This window comes from Cydia strobilella, chromosome 2, assembly GCF_947568885.1.
Source record: "Cydia strobilella chromosome 2, ilCydStro3.1, whole genome shotgun sequence".
In the NCBI taxonomy this organism is placed as follows: domain Eukaryota; kingdom Metazoa; phylum Arthropoda; class Insecta; order Lepidoptera; family Tortricidae; genus Cydia; species Cydia strobilella.
The window spans coordinates 16,295,442-16,312,252 of NC_086042.1; the positions used below are offsets into that span (position 1 = coordinate 16,295,442).

The window sequence follows — 16,811 nt, forward strand, 5'->3', positions numbered from 1 at the left end:
CTCTCTCAATTAATAAGCTTCGAATAACGGTCAAGTCAAATTAATATGGTAATATTCAGACAGCTTTTCTTCTATCCTTGTGTCGTGACTGTACTGAGAAGGCTGCGCCTGTTCAAGTTGGCAATTAAACTTTGTTGCGTATTATAAGTAATAACAGAGTGGGTATTAAAAACTTGAAGTGAGTTTCTGAATAATTTGCGGTTTGTTGACAAACTGGGTATTACGGAAATTAATGAACTATGAACATGACACAGAGATGTGCAAATGTAATTACTGTAATCATTTTGTACTTAATGTTTCGTAATAGATTACCTATTTTAATTGGTACCTAATTAACAATTGTGTCAAGGTTAGGTACTAATTCATTCCATCCCGATACCTGTAGGTAAAAAAAACTAGGTATTATGTAGGTACCAGCTGTACCTAACCAAACGGTATTCCGTATTTACAATTTGTTATAATCAATGTCGTAGGTATTGATACATTCCGCAGTGATTTTGTGCGTGCGACCCATTCTAAAATAGGTACGATAATTGTACTATTTACGTTTGAGTACAGTCCAATAGTCTTCTCTTCACGGACGCTTTGTACCTTCTTCCAGGCACTCCTATCCTGTGCTATTTGCAGGCAAGCCTGGGTCTTAGGCCCTGCATGTGCCTTTATTGTTTCTATCCACCGGGTAGGCGTTCTTCCTCTACTTCTCTTACCTTTTACGTGACTGATCATTATCAATACCTTTAGACTATATTCCCGTCTTGCCACGTGTTCGAAGAATCGAACTATGCGCTGTGTGAAAAATAGTGGAGTATAGTGTTCGATCTTTCAGCCGGTTAAAGATTGATTCGTTTGTGCGGCGCGCGGGCTGTCAACTAGATCTCCAGCATTTTCCGCCAGTCCAATTGTAAAATAATAATAATTAGAGAAATGCGTTTTTTCATTAATCGAACACAACCCTAACTCCTAACGTATTCAGTATTCAGCAACTATTCTAAACACAGAAATTAATTTTGGTTTCGTTTGTTGATCCGCCTGCAACTGGCGCCCGGTGAAACCACATGAGCGTAATTAGTATCGGATAGTTAAATTCGAATATTCCCTTGTCATTATGCATAAATTGTTAATAATTTTAATTACGACTGACTATTACGCAGACAAAATCATTAAATTCGATGACCTAATTTTTAGGGAGGTGGAAGGCAGCATCAATATTACATGCCTCATTTTTAAGCAATTGTACATAGGTAGTAGATTAGTCTAGAATAATATTAATAGGTTGTGATCGACTGCCGAATTATAATATTTATTTTATCTCAGATTAGACTTCTTGTGTAAATAAGTAGTCTTATAACGAAAACATATACTATACAAAATTAGGTACCGTTTTCATTATAAATTAGGGTGTTCGATATTTCTATTTTTGGAAAGATGTCTTTTTGTCTGCATTTACCATTAAAAACTAAAAAAAGCTTTGAAGCATTATGCTAATAAGCAACGGCTAAGCCTATAAGCGTATCCATTATCTGATCTTCGCAAGTTCAAATTGAGAGCTTAATTCTCTGAAAATGCACAAACAAAACATCCTTTAAATAAATAGGTATCATAAAATCACCACTCGGCAGAATTCCAGCCTCCTGAATAAAAGTACCTCCAAGCATCTCTAATGTATACTTATTCTTATTTCAACTTCAACAAAGCGTTTTCAGCGATTACACCGTCTACTAATAGTTCTTTTTATTGCGACCACTTTGGGAGTTTGGGTGAATCCGCGCTCGAGACCATTGCACATTACGCGGTCTTATGCTGGTCTTAGTTTTAGTACTAATAATGACTTACCTACTACTAACTCTAACTTAGCACTCGGTTTAATGTATCCTATAGTAGCTGTATAAGTAATACATAGCTGTATCTATTAAAATGGTTAAGGATTATGATGATGAAATGTATGTTTTGTATTCAGGTACCCGTTTTATTAAAATATGTATTATTAATATATTAATATACCTGACATTATAATAATAGATTACAGATCGAAACACTGGAACAGATACATTTCAATATATTTTGTAATAAAAATGGTGTACCATTCTTTGTTGTTACTGATTGGAGTAAGTAGTTAGTTTCTAGGATTCGTACAAGATTTTTTATTGTACGCCGGGCAGAATTCCCAGCTTGTATCTAACGCGCTAACGCTCGATTAACTCTTCCACGCGGCCGAGTCCTTATAAACCTTTCCCGTTCTGGACAATCTCCGTTAGAGTAAGTACATACGGGTCCTAAGTTAAAACAACAAAGAAATAGAAATATAAATAGTTTATTGAAAAAAGTATTGTACAGAGGTTCATCTTATAGGCTAAGAGTTGTTAGTACAGGAAAGTGGGTTACAAATGCCTGAACTAGGAGTTCCTGTTTCAGGCAGCGAAGGACAAAATTTATCACGTTCTTAATATTATTCACTTAATTATAAATTATCAGTAGTGTTTGTGGTTGAGCACTCACAAACCAGATATTTTTTTCTAGTGTATACTAAACTCGCTTTATACCGCAACAAATGCATATTCCGTACCAGTTACCAAAATATAGACGATAATCAAATTGCCAGAGGCCAGTTAATGATCTACTACTTAGTAAAGCTCCCAGTTTCTCAAAACCTTTCATACACTTTTTAAACTATTAAATGGTTAAATCGAGTGAATAAAAGTCGAAGTTCTGAAAGTGACGGTGCTGAAGGAATACTACAGAATGATTTTTTCATTGTGATTGACATCTGTATATACAATATAATTTATGTATAAAAATGCCGGGGGATGGCAACAACCATTAACGATTTTCCAAAATTAAATTTTTAAGGAAAATTTATTTTTAAAATACAACATGTTTTGTTTATTCTTCAAAAAAAGAGATTTCAAACCTGATAGAAGTAAAAAAATTGTATTATTAAAGTAAAAATTTTTTTTGGTAGCAATCGTGATTTTTGCAATTATCATTTTTCTTAAATTTGATAAACAAAATGTTGTACACAGAAATACATATAAGAATTAGAGATTTACAACAGATATAAATTTCGTTTAATGCTATGATCATACGCACCACTACGCTACAAATAACCACTATTTCAATGAATCATGACAATAATATTTCCAAGAATAGGTTACAAATCATATGTATACCTACAGTATAGTAGGCAAATTTTTTGAGTAGCTACCTAAATGACCCTGCGCACAGTGTATACTGTATAGGTAAAAATAGGTAGGTTAGGAGTAAGGAGGTAGGTTGCTTAGTTAGAAGTTTGGGGCTAGGTTGATCTGTTTTATAATATTTATTAATTATTTAAATACCAAAGATAGATATAACTCCGTAATAGATAGATACAGTCTAAAATCACGAAAATTTGATTCTCGATCAGATTGCGCCACTACCTTTGGCCTACTCTCCTATAGAGGGCGTTGCCGGTTTCGTTTGTTATTTAACAATTTTAACGCATATCAGTGAAAGAACACGGGTCAAAATCATATAAAACTAATTAATGCAAATTCGTTTTAATTAGATAACCGACGCGACAGTGTGTCAGGCAAACAGTTCGTTTCCAGTAGGATACGGCTTTCTTACGTAAGTGCCACTTGTAATTTTATGCTCCTCTGATAATGCCGAGAACGCCTAGTACAGGCTAATACCAGACGTAAATTTCCTTTTTTGTTTGAACATAAAATACAAACTATTAACATGTAAGTGCAACTCATAGACACAGTATATAAAACGTGCCTTGTGTCCACACACGTAGCCATATTTTATTTAAGTATAAAATTAATTTAGTGAAAACAAATTTACACTGGAAATATTATCCTGAACCAAACTCTGAGTACCAAAACAGGTAATGAGTTAGAGGCAAATTCGAACCTACACTGACATGATTCAAATATTCTAATGTCAGTATATGTTCGAATTGGCCTGTTAGTTTTGATATTATGCGGTAGCGACACGTTATTCCCGCCATACATAGTAGCGGGTAAGTTTTTACGAGAGCTCAAAACTTTGATTTACGGTCGTTCTTAACTATGTCGCTAACTCGATTGTTTCTAAGTAGTAAATTTAACATGACTTTAACGGCATTAAGTTAGCAAAGGTTTTTGGGTTCGATTTTATGATAATATAAGTAATATATGTAAGTAAGATATGTACAGACATTGGAAAGTATACCATGCATAGTATGCATAAAATAAGAAAATTTGTTGACCGAGCGAAAGCAAAGATCTTCATTTAAGCTTGGTCAAAAATTCGCTCGTATGTCCGGATGTTCTCGTCTACAGGTAGCATTTTTCAATAGATATTTGTGAAATTTGGTGAGTAGGTTCGATGAATATAGGTATAAATATTTTTTTCTGTCGATTCACATTTTGATTTTTTTTTTGCGGCGGAGCTACGTGAGTGTAAGGTCTACAGCTCACAGAGGCACTAGTAATAAAAGTCTCGAAAAAGTCTTCGATGAAATTTACTGTAGGTAGCTTTTAGGGGTTTGCAAAAACGAACAAGGTGTATGTAGCTTAATCGCACTTAAACTATCGTGAGACATATTTCAAAATATTTATCAGTACGGTTTTTACTCACTATTTTTTAACATGTCGCCAAAAGCGACTAAAAATAATAGTGAGTAAAAACCGTACTGATAAATATTTTGTATGTAGCTTAATTTTGTTTTTGAGAATATTCATGTTTCCGAGTTTTCTCAGTCTAACAGTTCGTTATGCATAAATATAATGGTTTAAAAATAAATTACTTACCCTCATTGTTCTTATTTGAAGTAGAAAAGTCCGTATACAGCCTTTATTTGGGTGGTCGCACTCATCGCAGAATGTAGGTATTTATGTATAATACAGAATAAATGAAGCGTGTACAAGGGTCAGTAATTAGACGGGCTGCGTTGGCTGTGCGGCCAATAATTATTACTAATGTACACGCGCTATCGTTAGCGGCAAATGTTGCGCTTAGGGACGACGCACATTGCATTGCAGTTGGTCAAATTACATCCAAGAATAGCTAACAAGGATTATCATCGTCGTTCGTCGTCATCGTTTGAGATTTGAGGGCAGAAGGCGGAGCATCGTTTACCGAGCGAGAACGCTACACAAGGAGGTCGTGGATTCGGGCCCGGGCTAGGGCTATTTAATTCATTGTTCGTAACATATTACTAAAAATATTAGGTAAGTATTTGATACTTATTTGCTAAATACTCTTCGATAAATAAATGTTTCTAGTGTAGGTAGTTCCGATGTTAGTCGTTTTCTTAAATAATCATTTTTGGTTCAGGCTCCTCCGTAGAAAAAGCACCGCAGCAGCGGCAGCAGACCGTGACAAAAAGCCGGAAAGATGCTAAATAAAAGAAGATAAAACGGAGCTTATGAAGACAAAAATTGAAGTGACTTAAAAAATGTCCGAGCTAGAAAACGAGTAATACCTATACAAAGAGTTCGTTTAAGTATTAGAACCTAGAGTTATGTCTCGCATCTGGACTAGTTCTGTCCCTCAAGCACTATTTTAATAGTCATTTAGATTCATAATTATTTTATTATTATTTATCTCCACGGGACTTAAACGCGTAAAATAGTTTTAAAATGTACCTCCGACGTTTCGAGGACGGCGTTGTGTCTTCTCCGAGACCACGGGGACAACGCCGTCCTCGAAACGTCGGAGGTACATTTTAAAACTATTTTACGCGATTAAGTCCCGTGGAGATAAATAATAATGAGTAAAAATCGTGAAAGTTTAAATCAGTATAATTATTTTAAATTGTAAAAGCCTGCTTTGGAATAAATGTGTAAACCAGTGCTTCGATTTTGCAGGATATCATGAAATACACGTCATTTTACAATATTTATGCTAAAAAAAACGAATGCAAAAGATACATTTGAGTTTTGTAGACTGCGCCTCATATTTTCCCCTTACTTTTGTACTAAAGTGCAGTGTCCGCCAGCCCTAAGGCCAAATGTTGTGCTCCCTAATGGCAGCTCCAGTCCATTAGCTGCCCCTGTCTTATGGTCGCCAGCAATACACACTAATTACAAGCCGAGCCTTCAGGAAAACAATATAATATTAGTAGCTGCACAAGTAATATCTACGCCTAATAGCTTTATATGAGAACAATTCGAACTTGTTTGCTACCAGTGAAGCACTAGGTTTTTAAGAACATGTGCCAAACTGTATAAAATAAATTAAAAATATCGGTGATAGCGATACCTTAGCAACAGAGAGAACTAAATGCACGTTTATTGCAAGTAAATTAATTACAAAAATTTACCCGTTTTACTTATTTTCTTTTGAAACTGGTGCAAAAACGAATCTCAACGTGTCGTTTCATAAAAGAAAAAAAATAAATGGGCCCTCGGAATATGTTTTGCAACACCTGGAAGCCGGGAATAACTTTTCCCAACAAAATAGGTTAGAAGAAAGCGTTATTTTTGTGTTTAAAAACTTTCCATGGAGAGAAAAAAAATAACATAATAGCATGCTATTTTCTTGTTTTTCAATAATGGCGTTTGTTTCATGTCTTACAGAAAAATTAACACTTTATGCTTGCGGTGTCGCTTATATTATTACAAATTATGGACAAACACAGATTTCCACACTGTTCGAAACTGTAACATCCTTAAATCGACAAGGGAAAAAAAATCTCAAAAAAACTATGTTGTATCGTTTTTTTGTGTTATTATGTGGTTTCGATTTTTGTTAATCCTGTTTTCAATCCGGTATTATAGGTATCAGGTATAGGTATAGGGCCATTTTACTTAAAGTATAAATGCATACTATACTTTTTTCAGATTTGGGAATTTTTGTTATTAAAAAAAAAATCCTAAGACTTATTTTTATTCCGTTACCATTTTTCATAGACTTTGCATGACGGTAACGGAATGGAAGGGACGAAAATGTATGGAAATTATAGCACACTTTTTTTCTCCTATTAGGATCGAAAATCGAAAGAGACTATTCTTAGTAGAAATAACCTAAAAATACCCAAATAAAAAAAGTAGGTAGTGTATTAATAACTTTAAATAAAATGGCACACTGACAGTATTGACTGCACAGTCTATGGTCAAGGAATTTGATTTCTGTGCCACTTTATCACAATTTTACAATGACAGAAATACTTACGAGATTCCTAGCGACTTTTATACGGTAGATTGTTACTGTGACCAGGTATGAAGTGGCAAAGAAATCAAATTTCTTTAGGTAGGTGTTCTTTAGGGAAGGGGAAAGAGGGGTGAAACCAGATAGCAGGTAAAACCAGACAAATTTATATTTCACATTCGATCTATCGCTGACTGGTTACTTTGTTGAAGGTACTTAATTATGTTCTTTTGTGTTTTGTGTGTTTGATTCTTATTTCAATACCTTATCCAAGCAATACTAAAGTGGTCAAATAGTTTAATTACTCACACAACCTCGCTGGATCCAGTTAATTTGACGTTACGCATCGCTTTTGTTACAGCGGAAACTATAAAAATCCCATCAAAAACATTACATGAAAAAAAAAGTCTCGCTATTATTAGTATTAGTACCAGTAAGAGCACCCTAAATTCATGTACGTAAGTACCTTCGCCTCCGTTTCGTCGGAAAAAAAAATATGACGACAATAAAAGCCAATTAAATGATCTTATCGGTGCCGAGACATGGACGCTCACGAGGCTGTGAATAAAATACGAGTTGCAAGAGAGCCATTGTGCGCCCCATACATAAGGGCCGAGTAAGGAATATCGAGAATATCAAGATCCGCCACCGCACTAAGGTGCGAGACTTGGGTCACGTCATTATCTAGCTCAAGTGGAATTCCACTGAACGATGACATTGTGGGCGGGACATGTTGCCAGACAGGGTGATGGAAAGTGGACCGGATAGGTAGCCGCTTTCAAATTAAAGAAGCGCCTGGTGGACACCAGGCTCCTTGCTTTGTTAGCTCGTTGGGTCGAGTGTCGACTCGGAAGACCGCAGGATACTTCTGGATGAGACTGGCTCAGGATAGTCAGGACCATTTTATAGTACATTTCAGGAGGTTTACAACTTTAGAATCTTCTTCTCATTTTAACGCTTTCGCGGTTGCATCCTAAAGGCGCCCGGATTCCGCTTTGGAACCCCAATCCCAAAAATAGGCTCGACCACTAGTTTTTACAAAAACATGCTATCTGATCTTTCAACCTAGGGCCCGGTTACCTATCGCAACCTCGAGACATTTCTAGTCCAATGTTTCATTTGCCGAATTTTCATTTGTCTAAAAGCATTTTTTTTTTCAAAAACCGTCTCATTTTCAGAAACTTCACAAATCTAACCTAACCTTTGCTATGGGATACTGGTACATTGTTTAATTTAATTAGCGCAAAAATATTAATAGACAGCCAAATTTAATTATATTAAGCCTAATAACTAAATGCTGCTGTTTCATATTCAAAATGCCCGTAAAATAATATATGTTCTAATAATAGGGAGTCTCTTTGGATGGGCCTTACGCATGTTACATACCTATACATACCTAAAAATTATATTTAAGGAACCAGTGAGTGCAGAAATACAGCTAAACGTACATTTTGCCATCGCAATTGTACTCATTTACGTATACAGGTAAATATAAGTAGGTACATTTAAGGTACACATAGGTTTTAGATTTAATTTAGTTTTATTTTTAGGTTTATTTAGTTAATAAGTTATTCTGTATGTTTGTCATGTAGTTATACCTATCTGAAATAAATTATTATGTCATAATAGGTACACAAACAAGAAAAATGATGGCTCTCCCGTTCTATAATGTATGATTTAAAATTATATTGTCAAATAACGCCCCTGGTTTAGACATCAAGTGTAGTCTAATTCTGCTTAATTTTCGGAAACCATTTGTTTTATTTTTATGTTATGGAAAGGCAAATTCAATGAGGTAGGTAAGAGAAAAGTAAAATAAATATGAATTGGACTTAAAACACTGTGCTGAGGGCCTACTGAGAACCACGTTCGATGTGTTACCTCCCTGTCACACTTACGTACGAATTTACAAGTACGACAGAGAGGCAACACGTCGAACGTAGTTCGCGGTAGGCCCTCTGATTACCAAGCTGCGTCACAGATTCGTTCTAACGACACCATGGACTGTCAACGCAATTTCAATGTTCGCTCGCTAAGTTGCGCTCAGACTGCCTGTAAACTGCGACTAACTGAATAAAACCAAAACAGAATAATAACAGCGGGTACGATGCTAAAAACCGTATTTACTTACGACATTTTTAACTAAGGACTGCTAAATATAGTTGAGGCTCGGTTGTCGTCAGTTTCAGTGCAATGTTTTGGTAGCTTTGCTTTATAAAAGGAAAAGTTACATTGATAGATGTCGGCACCAAACTATAGATATAGGCTCTTGCTGCGTACTCGAGCGACTTACCATTTTTTTAAATTTTCTATTTAAATGCCACTACTAACTAGGTATATTTTATAATGATTCTTATACCTATAATACGGCTCGTTATCTATTTGCATTATTAGGATGCCCTGTGTAGGTAATTTTTAAATTAGAAAAAAAATGAAAACAATGAAAGTCGAAATAGTGCCACATTAGCTTAATCTTAATAAGTATGTACGTAGTAGGTACTTACTTACCATTAAGTACGGGTTTCAATAACATTCTATACGACACTTTGAAACAGTGCCAGGCAGACTAATCGAAAGCAGGGGTGCGAACCTCCTCCTTTCGGGCATTCTCGGCTCCGCTCGGCTCAGCATTGCTCCGAGCAATTATTAGGGTTGACACAACTTGATGTCCCTTGGCATGCACGACCACAGATAAGATAATGACATGAATTTTGGCAACCCTAAAAAGCCGAAAGGGATAGTGCCATACATTAGAAAGGGACAGCATGATTCGTCCCTGAACCACTGTCAAATTTCGGTTTTATATGAAGTGTCCTTCCTATACGGTAGTAGGTACTTACTATTATTAATTCTGTGTCGAAAGGAAGGAATGTATCGCTGAACACTGGAAACGTACGACGTTTTGGAGTGAATAGCGGATGTATGACAGCGGATATCTTTTCAAGGATTCCTTTTGAGAGGCTGATCCGATGATCAATGCTTTGTGGGCTTTTGAATGCTAATCGTTATTTCTGTAGCTGTTGAACTTATGCTCTTCTGATAGAGGTTTTGATTATAGACAGACAGAGTTTTAGTGCATCAGCAGCTCTGCAACATTAACGTTGCTGCAGTCGCCATCCAAATGTCACCTTTACTGAAGCAAGAAGTTTGTCTCATTCTAGGCTTAAAACGACCTAATTATCTGTACGGCAAACTGCTTGGATTCTATTCCGTCCAGCCATTTTAGCGTAATTAATATACAAACATCCTAATATAAATACCACTATAAGCAGTCGGGCTTTTTGTACAATTTTGTCAGCAAAGTGCGCTTAGAACTAAAGAGTGCTTTTTATCAAAGCTTCAAGCAGTGTGTGTGTGGTTTGCATTACGCTAATGACACTCCATTTGCTCAACTTAGCCCTCAGTGATGATTTACTAATGTACCGTTTTGTAGTAGGTATTCCGCAGTAAAACCGTTGAAACTAACAGAGTAGGGGAGATCTGGGCTGGAAGTTCCCGGGGTAAGGTGATCCGACGGTAATAATTTTGTAAGGAAGAAAGATCAGAGTGTCTAGCCAACGTGCCAATCGTTTACGCTCCGTAGCGTAGCGTAATCATTTATCACGCTTCCATATTAGTGTGACAGAGACAGTTGCGTTTCGTTCGCTTCGGAGCGTAAACGATTGGCACGTTGGTTAGGCACCCTGTAAATTTGAAGTGCGTAATAAATTTCAGTTAACGCGCAGCTTTGCGGCCATTTTGGTTACATTGGGAACGATGGTTGTGTCATGTGTGTCTGTTTTCAGGGGTTGTCAAAATGTTACATTTGTAAATATTTTTGTGTTTAAGCTAATTGGTACATACATATACCTACATGGTCTATAGACATGTCTATTATGGACCGATTCATGTAATACTTTAACTTTACTGTAGTGTAACATGTTGTAACTGTAGTGACACTAGTAAGATTATTATTTAAGTCGGTATTTGTAGATTCTTCGTATATAAACTTAATTTGGGTTGAGAAGTTCCCTTCTGAAGGGGCTAGTTGTTCCCAAGAACTACAGTTACATTGAGCTCATTTCACATTTGTACAAAAAAAAACTTACTTACGACGATGCATTGTGTTGTAGGTTTATCATCATGTATAGAATTACATTTTTTGTTTAAATAGTTAAAAAAAAGAAAAGTGTGTGGTTTGCTCACTTAATTACGATGGTGAACGATTTATCAACATGTGCATGCGTTTATTTATTATGTGCGTCGGGTTGGTCTTGCTTAATAGTCACTGTATAGTCATGTGTCAGGTAAAAAGTTATGTAAAGTCCTTTTGTATGGTACTAAATACCTTTTTATTTTTTGTATAGCGCTCGGATAACACATTCATTTACACACATTATGTACCGTATAATGCAATTATCGTGAAAAAGTTGTCAATGTAAAGTAACTTGCGTTTTCGAAAACTGTAAACAACTGCAAGATTAACCTTTCTTAATTTTAAAGTGTGTTCATATTGGATACATTTGGGATTAAATACTACTTACCTACCTACTCATTACTATACAAATACATATACCACTCATACCTACTGTGAATGTACCTATGACTGTGTAGTTATCTAACTGTGTCACTTTAGGTCTTATAGCTCTTCTAAAATACAATAACGAAAGTACAATAATGAAGTATTTGCAACTGGCACGCTTAGTTATTTCTTTATTTACTTTAAAATTGTGGCGAATAAACGGCCTGATTAAGAACCTCATGTTTAATTCTACGAAGTATCTGTAATACAGAAACGAACTTTAGTCGTTTTCTGTCCGAAATCTACGAAATCGAAAAACACGCTCCGTAGCGATCGAAACGCAACTGTCACTGTCGCACTAATATGGAAGAGTGATAGAGAGACACAAAGCGTTTCGTTGTCGAAGCGATATCGATTGTCACCTTGGCTAGGCCTGGCTGTACAAATCAAATTTCGATATCCCAATTTAGTACGCCAGAATTTCTGGAACAGTAACCTAACCACGTTTCCTGTGATAGAATTTGTAATGCCGTGCGCTGGTAAAATTGTTTCATTCCGTCGTTTCGACGAAGCTACAGTTCTGTTAAATACATTATATGAATACGTAATATTAATTGACATTTCATTGAACTTATCAACTGGTTAGCAGGCTAATTCGAGTTTTACTTAGGTATTAGATCTGTTTCCAAAATGATACTGATCAGTCAGTCACTGTGAAAAGTGACGTTTTTGGCTGAAAAAATTTAATGTTCCTTTTGACACTGACAGATCAGTATCTTATCACTCTTATCAGTATCATATTGGGCCTGACACTCTATGATAGATAAAGATAGTCTTATTGCGATTCCTACAAGAGGAAAAAGAAAATAGTGCCATGCATTGTCCTTATCACCGACCGGGTGGCATCATAGGTAGGAGGCGATGGCGAAATACCGAAATTTATAACAGTGAAAGAGAAAAATCCTATGCTGCCCAAATTTTATATGAATATTCTTTCTCTTACCCCCGGTCGCTCGGTGGCGCATCTATAACTACTTGTATATACTATGTCTATGCATATTGGAAACAGCTCTATTAGGTAGCTAAAACTCGAATAGGCCTGTATTCATGTATGCATGAATCATCATTTTGTACCAACACACTTTGAATTTGTAAAAGTAGGTGACCTTGTGGATAAAAAGCGGTATTTTTTCCGACAACCTTGTATACCTAATACTTAGTAACTAATAGGTAATTAGAGTTATTATTTAGTTTTGTACGACTTACACGAATTTTATTTTGAGTGGCATTGCGTTACGTGAGTCACCGGCAAAAAGCCAAAATTGTGGCTATAATTTTGTTAAAATTGAATTACAAAGAAAACCATTCCAACATAAGGGTGACCCGTTTTACGCCCGGCATTCGTTCCGCGCAGTAAACTTTAAATGACTTTCATTATTTTGGTATTTAATGTCGAATTTTGTGTATCTTCAAGCAATTAAATGTTGCTTTAAGAAAGTTGAGAATGGAATACTTCACTTAATGTTTATTCTAAAATAGAGTGTTTATCAGATTTACTCATTTAGAGAGCGATTTGATAAATACAAGGTTGTTACGGTGTAATTTGTAATGTGTATGCACTGATGTACTCTACCTAGGTATAGTTTCAATAGCTAAAACCTAAAATTATGTGTGTGGTATGTAACTAGGTATATGTATTGTATTGTATATCCTCATAAGGTTACATAGGTACATTCCGTTCGTAAATTTTAGAACTCCAAATTTCAAACTTATATTTTCTTTTAAATAATTTGAAGTCAAATGCATGTTAAATGTTATTTGTTTTACAATAATGGTTAATAATTTAATTTTTGTTATTTGTGGGTACGCGCAAATTCGCACTGTTATTTTTGTGTCCTAATGAGTATAATCAATCCTTTAAAAATTATCTTTGTTACAGATATTGCGATAGAGAAGAACGCAGAGCGCCTTGGTCGAATAAAACTGCATAAAAGGTAACAACTTCCACTACCCACGTCACATAAATCTTGCAAGACCAAGAAATAAAAGTAGGTACCTACTTGGGACAGTTTAAGTGCAATTTTTTTTTAAACTTAATTGTTTTTTTTTTTGCTCTTATAGTGCTTTTAGCTTTTCATGAAAAGAAAATATTTTTCAAATAACATAAATATTTCTACTTTTATTTAACTACCCACGTCAATGGTGAAAAGTAAAACATGTAAACTAATTAATTTACCTTTATTCCTTTATTATCCATAGCAAAGAGAATATATAGAATATAGGGGTACTGTCATGGTAAATTCTGTAGTTACACTAAATTTACTGCCATCTACGGCTTACACACGATTAAAACTAAAAATAAAAATATCAAAAAATGTTTATATATTATATATGGATACCTAAATGATTTTTTTAAATTGTATTTATTAATTTTATATGATTTTGACCAGTTCTTTCACTGATATGTGTTAAAATTGTCAAATAACAAACGAAACATAATATTGTCTTCGGTTACCGCGATAGTTACTCATGAAATAAAACTATTTATGAAAACGGATTATATCGCCCGTTGACCACGAACGCTGTAAAGAGTTTGAAACGTCGGGATGTATTATAAATTCAATATACGCGATATAATCCGTTTTCATAGTTTTATTTCATGAACAAACGAAACAGTCAACGCTATCTAGCCGAGAATAGGCCAAAGGTTGGTATTGGTGGTAGCGCCATCTGTGCGAGAATCAAATTTTCTTGATTTCCGAGGCACGTTTTTTTCTTAGACTGTATTTATCTAATACGGAGTTACATAGGTCTTTGTCCATAGTCATGATCTTGCTTAACCTCGCGTAATTGGGAGGCGCACTGTATGACTGTAAGCTTCGGGCAGATCTCGCTACGGGCGACGGGACTTTCAGGTCAATTCGAACGTGCACCTGACATCAGTTAGTTGTCATTCGCGCGGGCGTCTCGCTCGCACTAATACATGTGTGGACAAGTTTGAGAGAAATGAACGCGCGAAAGACAGCTAACTGATATGATTCCAATATTATTCAAATATTAGTTTAATGTCAGGTGCACGGTCGAATTGGCCTTTTTGTTTAAGTTTTGTGTCACGTGTGTGGTTGCAGTTTTTAACCGACTTCAATTTCATAGAAGGAGGAGGTTCTGTATTCGGTTGTGGCTATTTTTTTTTTTTTTTTATGTATGTTCACCGATTATTCCGAGACCCGTCGTCCGATTTGAGTAATTATTTTTTTGTTCGAAAGGAGCTACTTCCAAGTTGGTCCAATATTAATCTAGTTCTGATCTGATGATGGGATCCCTGAGGAATTGAGGGAACTCCTCAATTTTTAAAGGCACATGTATGGTGATTTGGGTGTTTTCATAAGCAACTTGAGCATTTTCTCTCGAAAACGACCAATTTGATGAAGTGGACCTGATGATGATGATTGTTTTGAAGATAGTGATGATGATTTTTTTAATGTAGGATGTTCAGCGATTACTCCGAGATCCGTGGTCCGACTTGAACAATTCTTTTTTTGTTTGAAAGGAACTACCTCCAAAGTAGTCCCACATTAATCTGGTGCTGTTCTGATGATGGGATCCATGAGGAATTGAGGGAACTCCTCAATTTTTAAAGGTACATGTATGGTGATTTGGTCGTTTTCTTAAGCAACTTGATCATTTTTTCTCGAAAACCACCAACTTGATGAAGTGGAGCTGATGATGATGATTGTTTTGATGATAATGATTTCAGCGATTACTCCGGCACCCATGATCCGATTTGAGTTATTCTTTTTCTGTTTGAAAGAAGTTACCTCTCCAAGGTGTTTTCGTAATATTTTTGGTTTTGATCTGATGATGGAATCCGTGAGGAATTGAGGGAACTCCTCAATTTAAAAAGGCACGTGTATGGTAATTTCAGTGTTTTCTAAAGTAACTCAAGCATTTCCTCACCAAAACCACCAATTTGATGTAGTGCAACTGTAGCCTAACCACGAGTTTGGCACTAAATATTCTTCGTAACTTACTTTGTACACTAATACGCCAGTACGAGCGAGATGCATAAACAGTAAGTTACGCACACGATAGCGAATATATCAATGTCAAACTCGTGGTAAGGTTACTGATAACTTCCCTCGTTTGTGTATTATGATTTTTGAAGTAGGTAGTGTTAGAAACAACCAAAGAGACTGAGAGGTGAAGGTAGAGGGTATTAGTGTTTGGGGGGTTTGAGGTTGGGGGTTGAGGGAAGGTGAGTTGATGGGTCGGGGACTGAGGGGTTGGGAGTTAAGGGATTGAGGGTTAGGGTTAGGAGTTAAGGGGTCTGGGGTTAGGGGTCGGGGAATGGCGGTTGAAGGGTTGGTGGTTTAGAGTCGAGGGGTTCAGTGATCAGGGGTTGATGTGCTGTGAGGTTGAGTGATCGGGGGGTTTGAGGGATTGGGTCAGTGGCGGGGCGGAGAATGGATTTAGTGACAGGAATGATTTCCCAGACGGACTCGAGGAAAATTCTGATTATTTAATAAAGTTTACGAATTTACAGATAAACACGATTATGTTTTTCATTCATGCGTCACGCTCTTAACAATGTCTTAAAACTAAAAATGGAAAAATAAAAACTTTTATAAAAAAAAGATAAACCGACTTCAAAAAGGATGAAATAAAATATTATCCTTTTTAGGGTTCCGTGTTTAAGTATATGCGTTACCAACTGATATGTTTGAAGTCGGTGCCAAGCCAAGTACTCCAAGTAGTAACAATACCAGTCAAAAATAATCAGCTTAATGTCTATAAATCCCATTACAACTGTACAAATATTATAAACGTGAAAGCAATTATGTCTGCCTCTTTGCTACCTTTTCATGGCTAAACAACTGAACCGCTTTAGCTGAAATTTTGCATGAAGGTTCCTTGAATTGTTTTATATTTTGAAATGTAGTCCTCTGGATAAGCGACAGAAAATAACTCAGTCCCAATCCCACACTTGCGTGCTATGACTGTTTAAGAACAAGTAAGAAATGCTCTTTAAAAAAATACGACGACAAAACGTATTAGATTTACACTAACGTGCCGACAAGCATGGTACGAACTGCGCCAAGAAGGTTCAACCGTGTGTTCTGTTCTGAGGTCTAAAGAAAGTTCGTTTATTGTCGTCGTGTAACGCTGCGTCTTACATAGGCGAACACTCGCGAAC

At 36.0% G+C, this 16,811-nt stretch overlaps 1 protein-coding gene across 1 annotated transcript in view; it reads left to right on the plus strand.

Annotated features, from left to right (window-relative positions):
- Positions 1-12,307: 12,307 nt before the first annotated feature.
- LOC134749597 (cell adhesion molecule Dscam2-like) overlaps positions 12,308-16,811 on the plus strand; it is a 48,799-nt gene continuing 44,295 nt past the window's right edge. Inside the window, exons 1-2 of the mRNA XM_063684609.1 lie at positions 12,308-12,320; positions 13,557-13,611. Of these exons, the coding sequence (XP_063540679.1) occupies positions 12,308-12,320; positions 13,557-13,611 (68 nt within the window). The remainder of the gene's footprint in view (positions 12,321-13,556; positions 13,612-16,811) is intronic.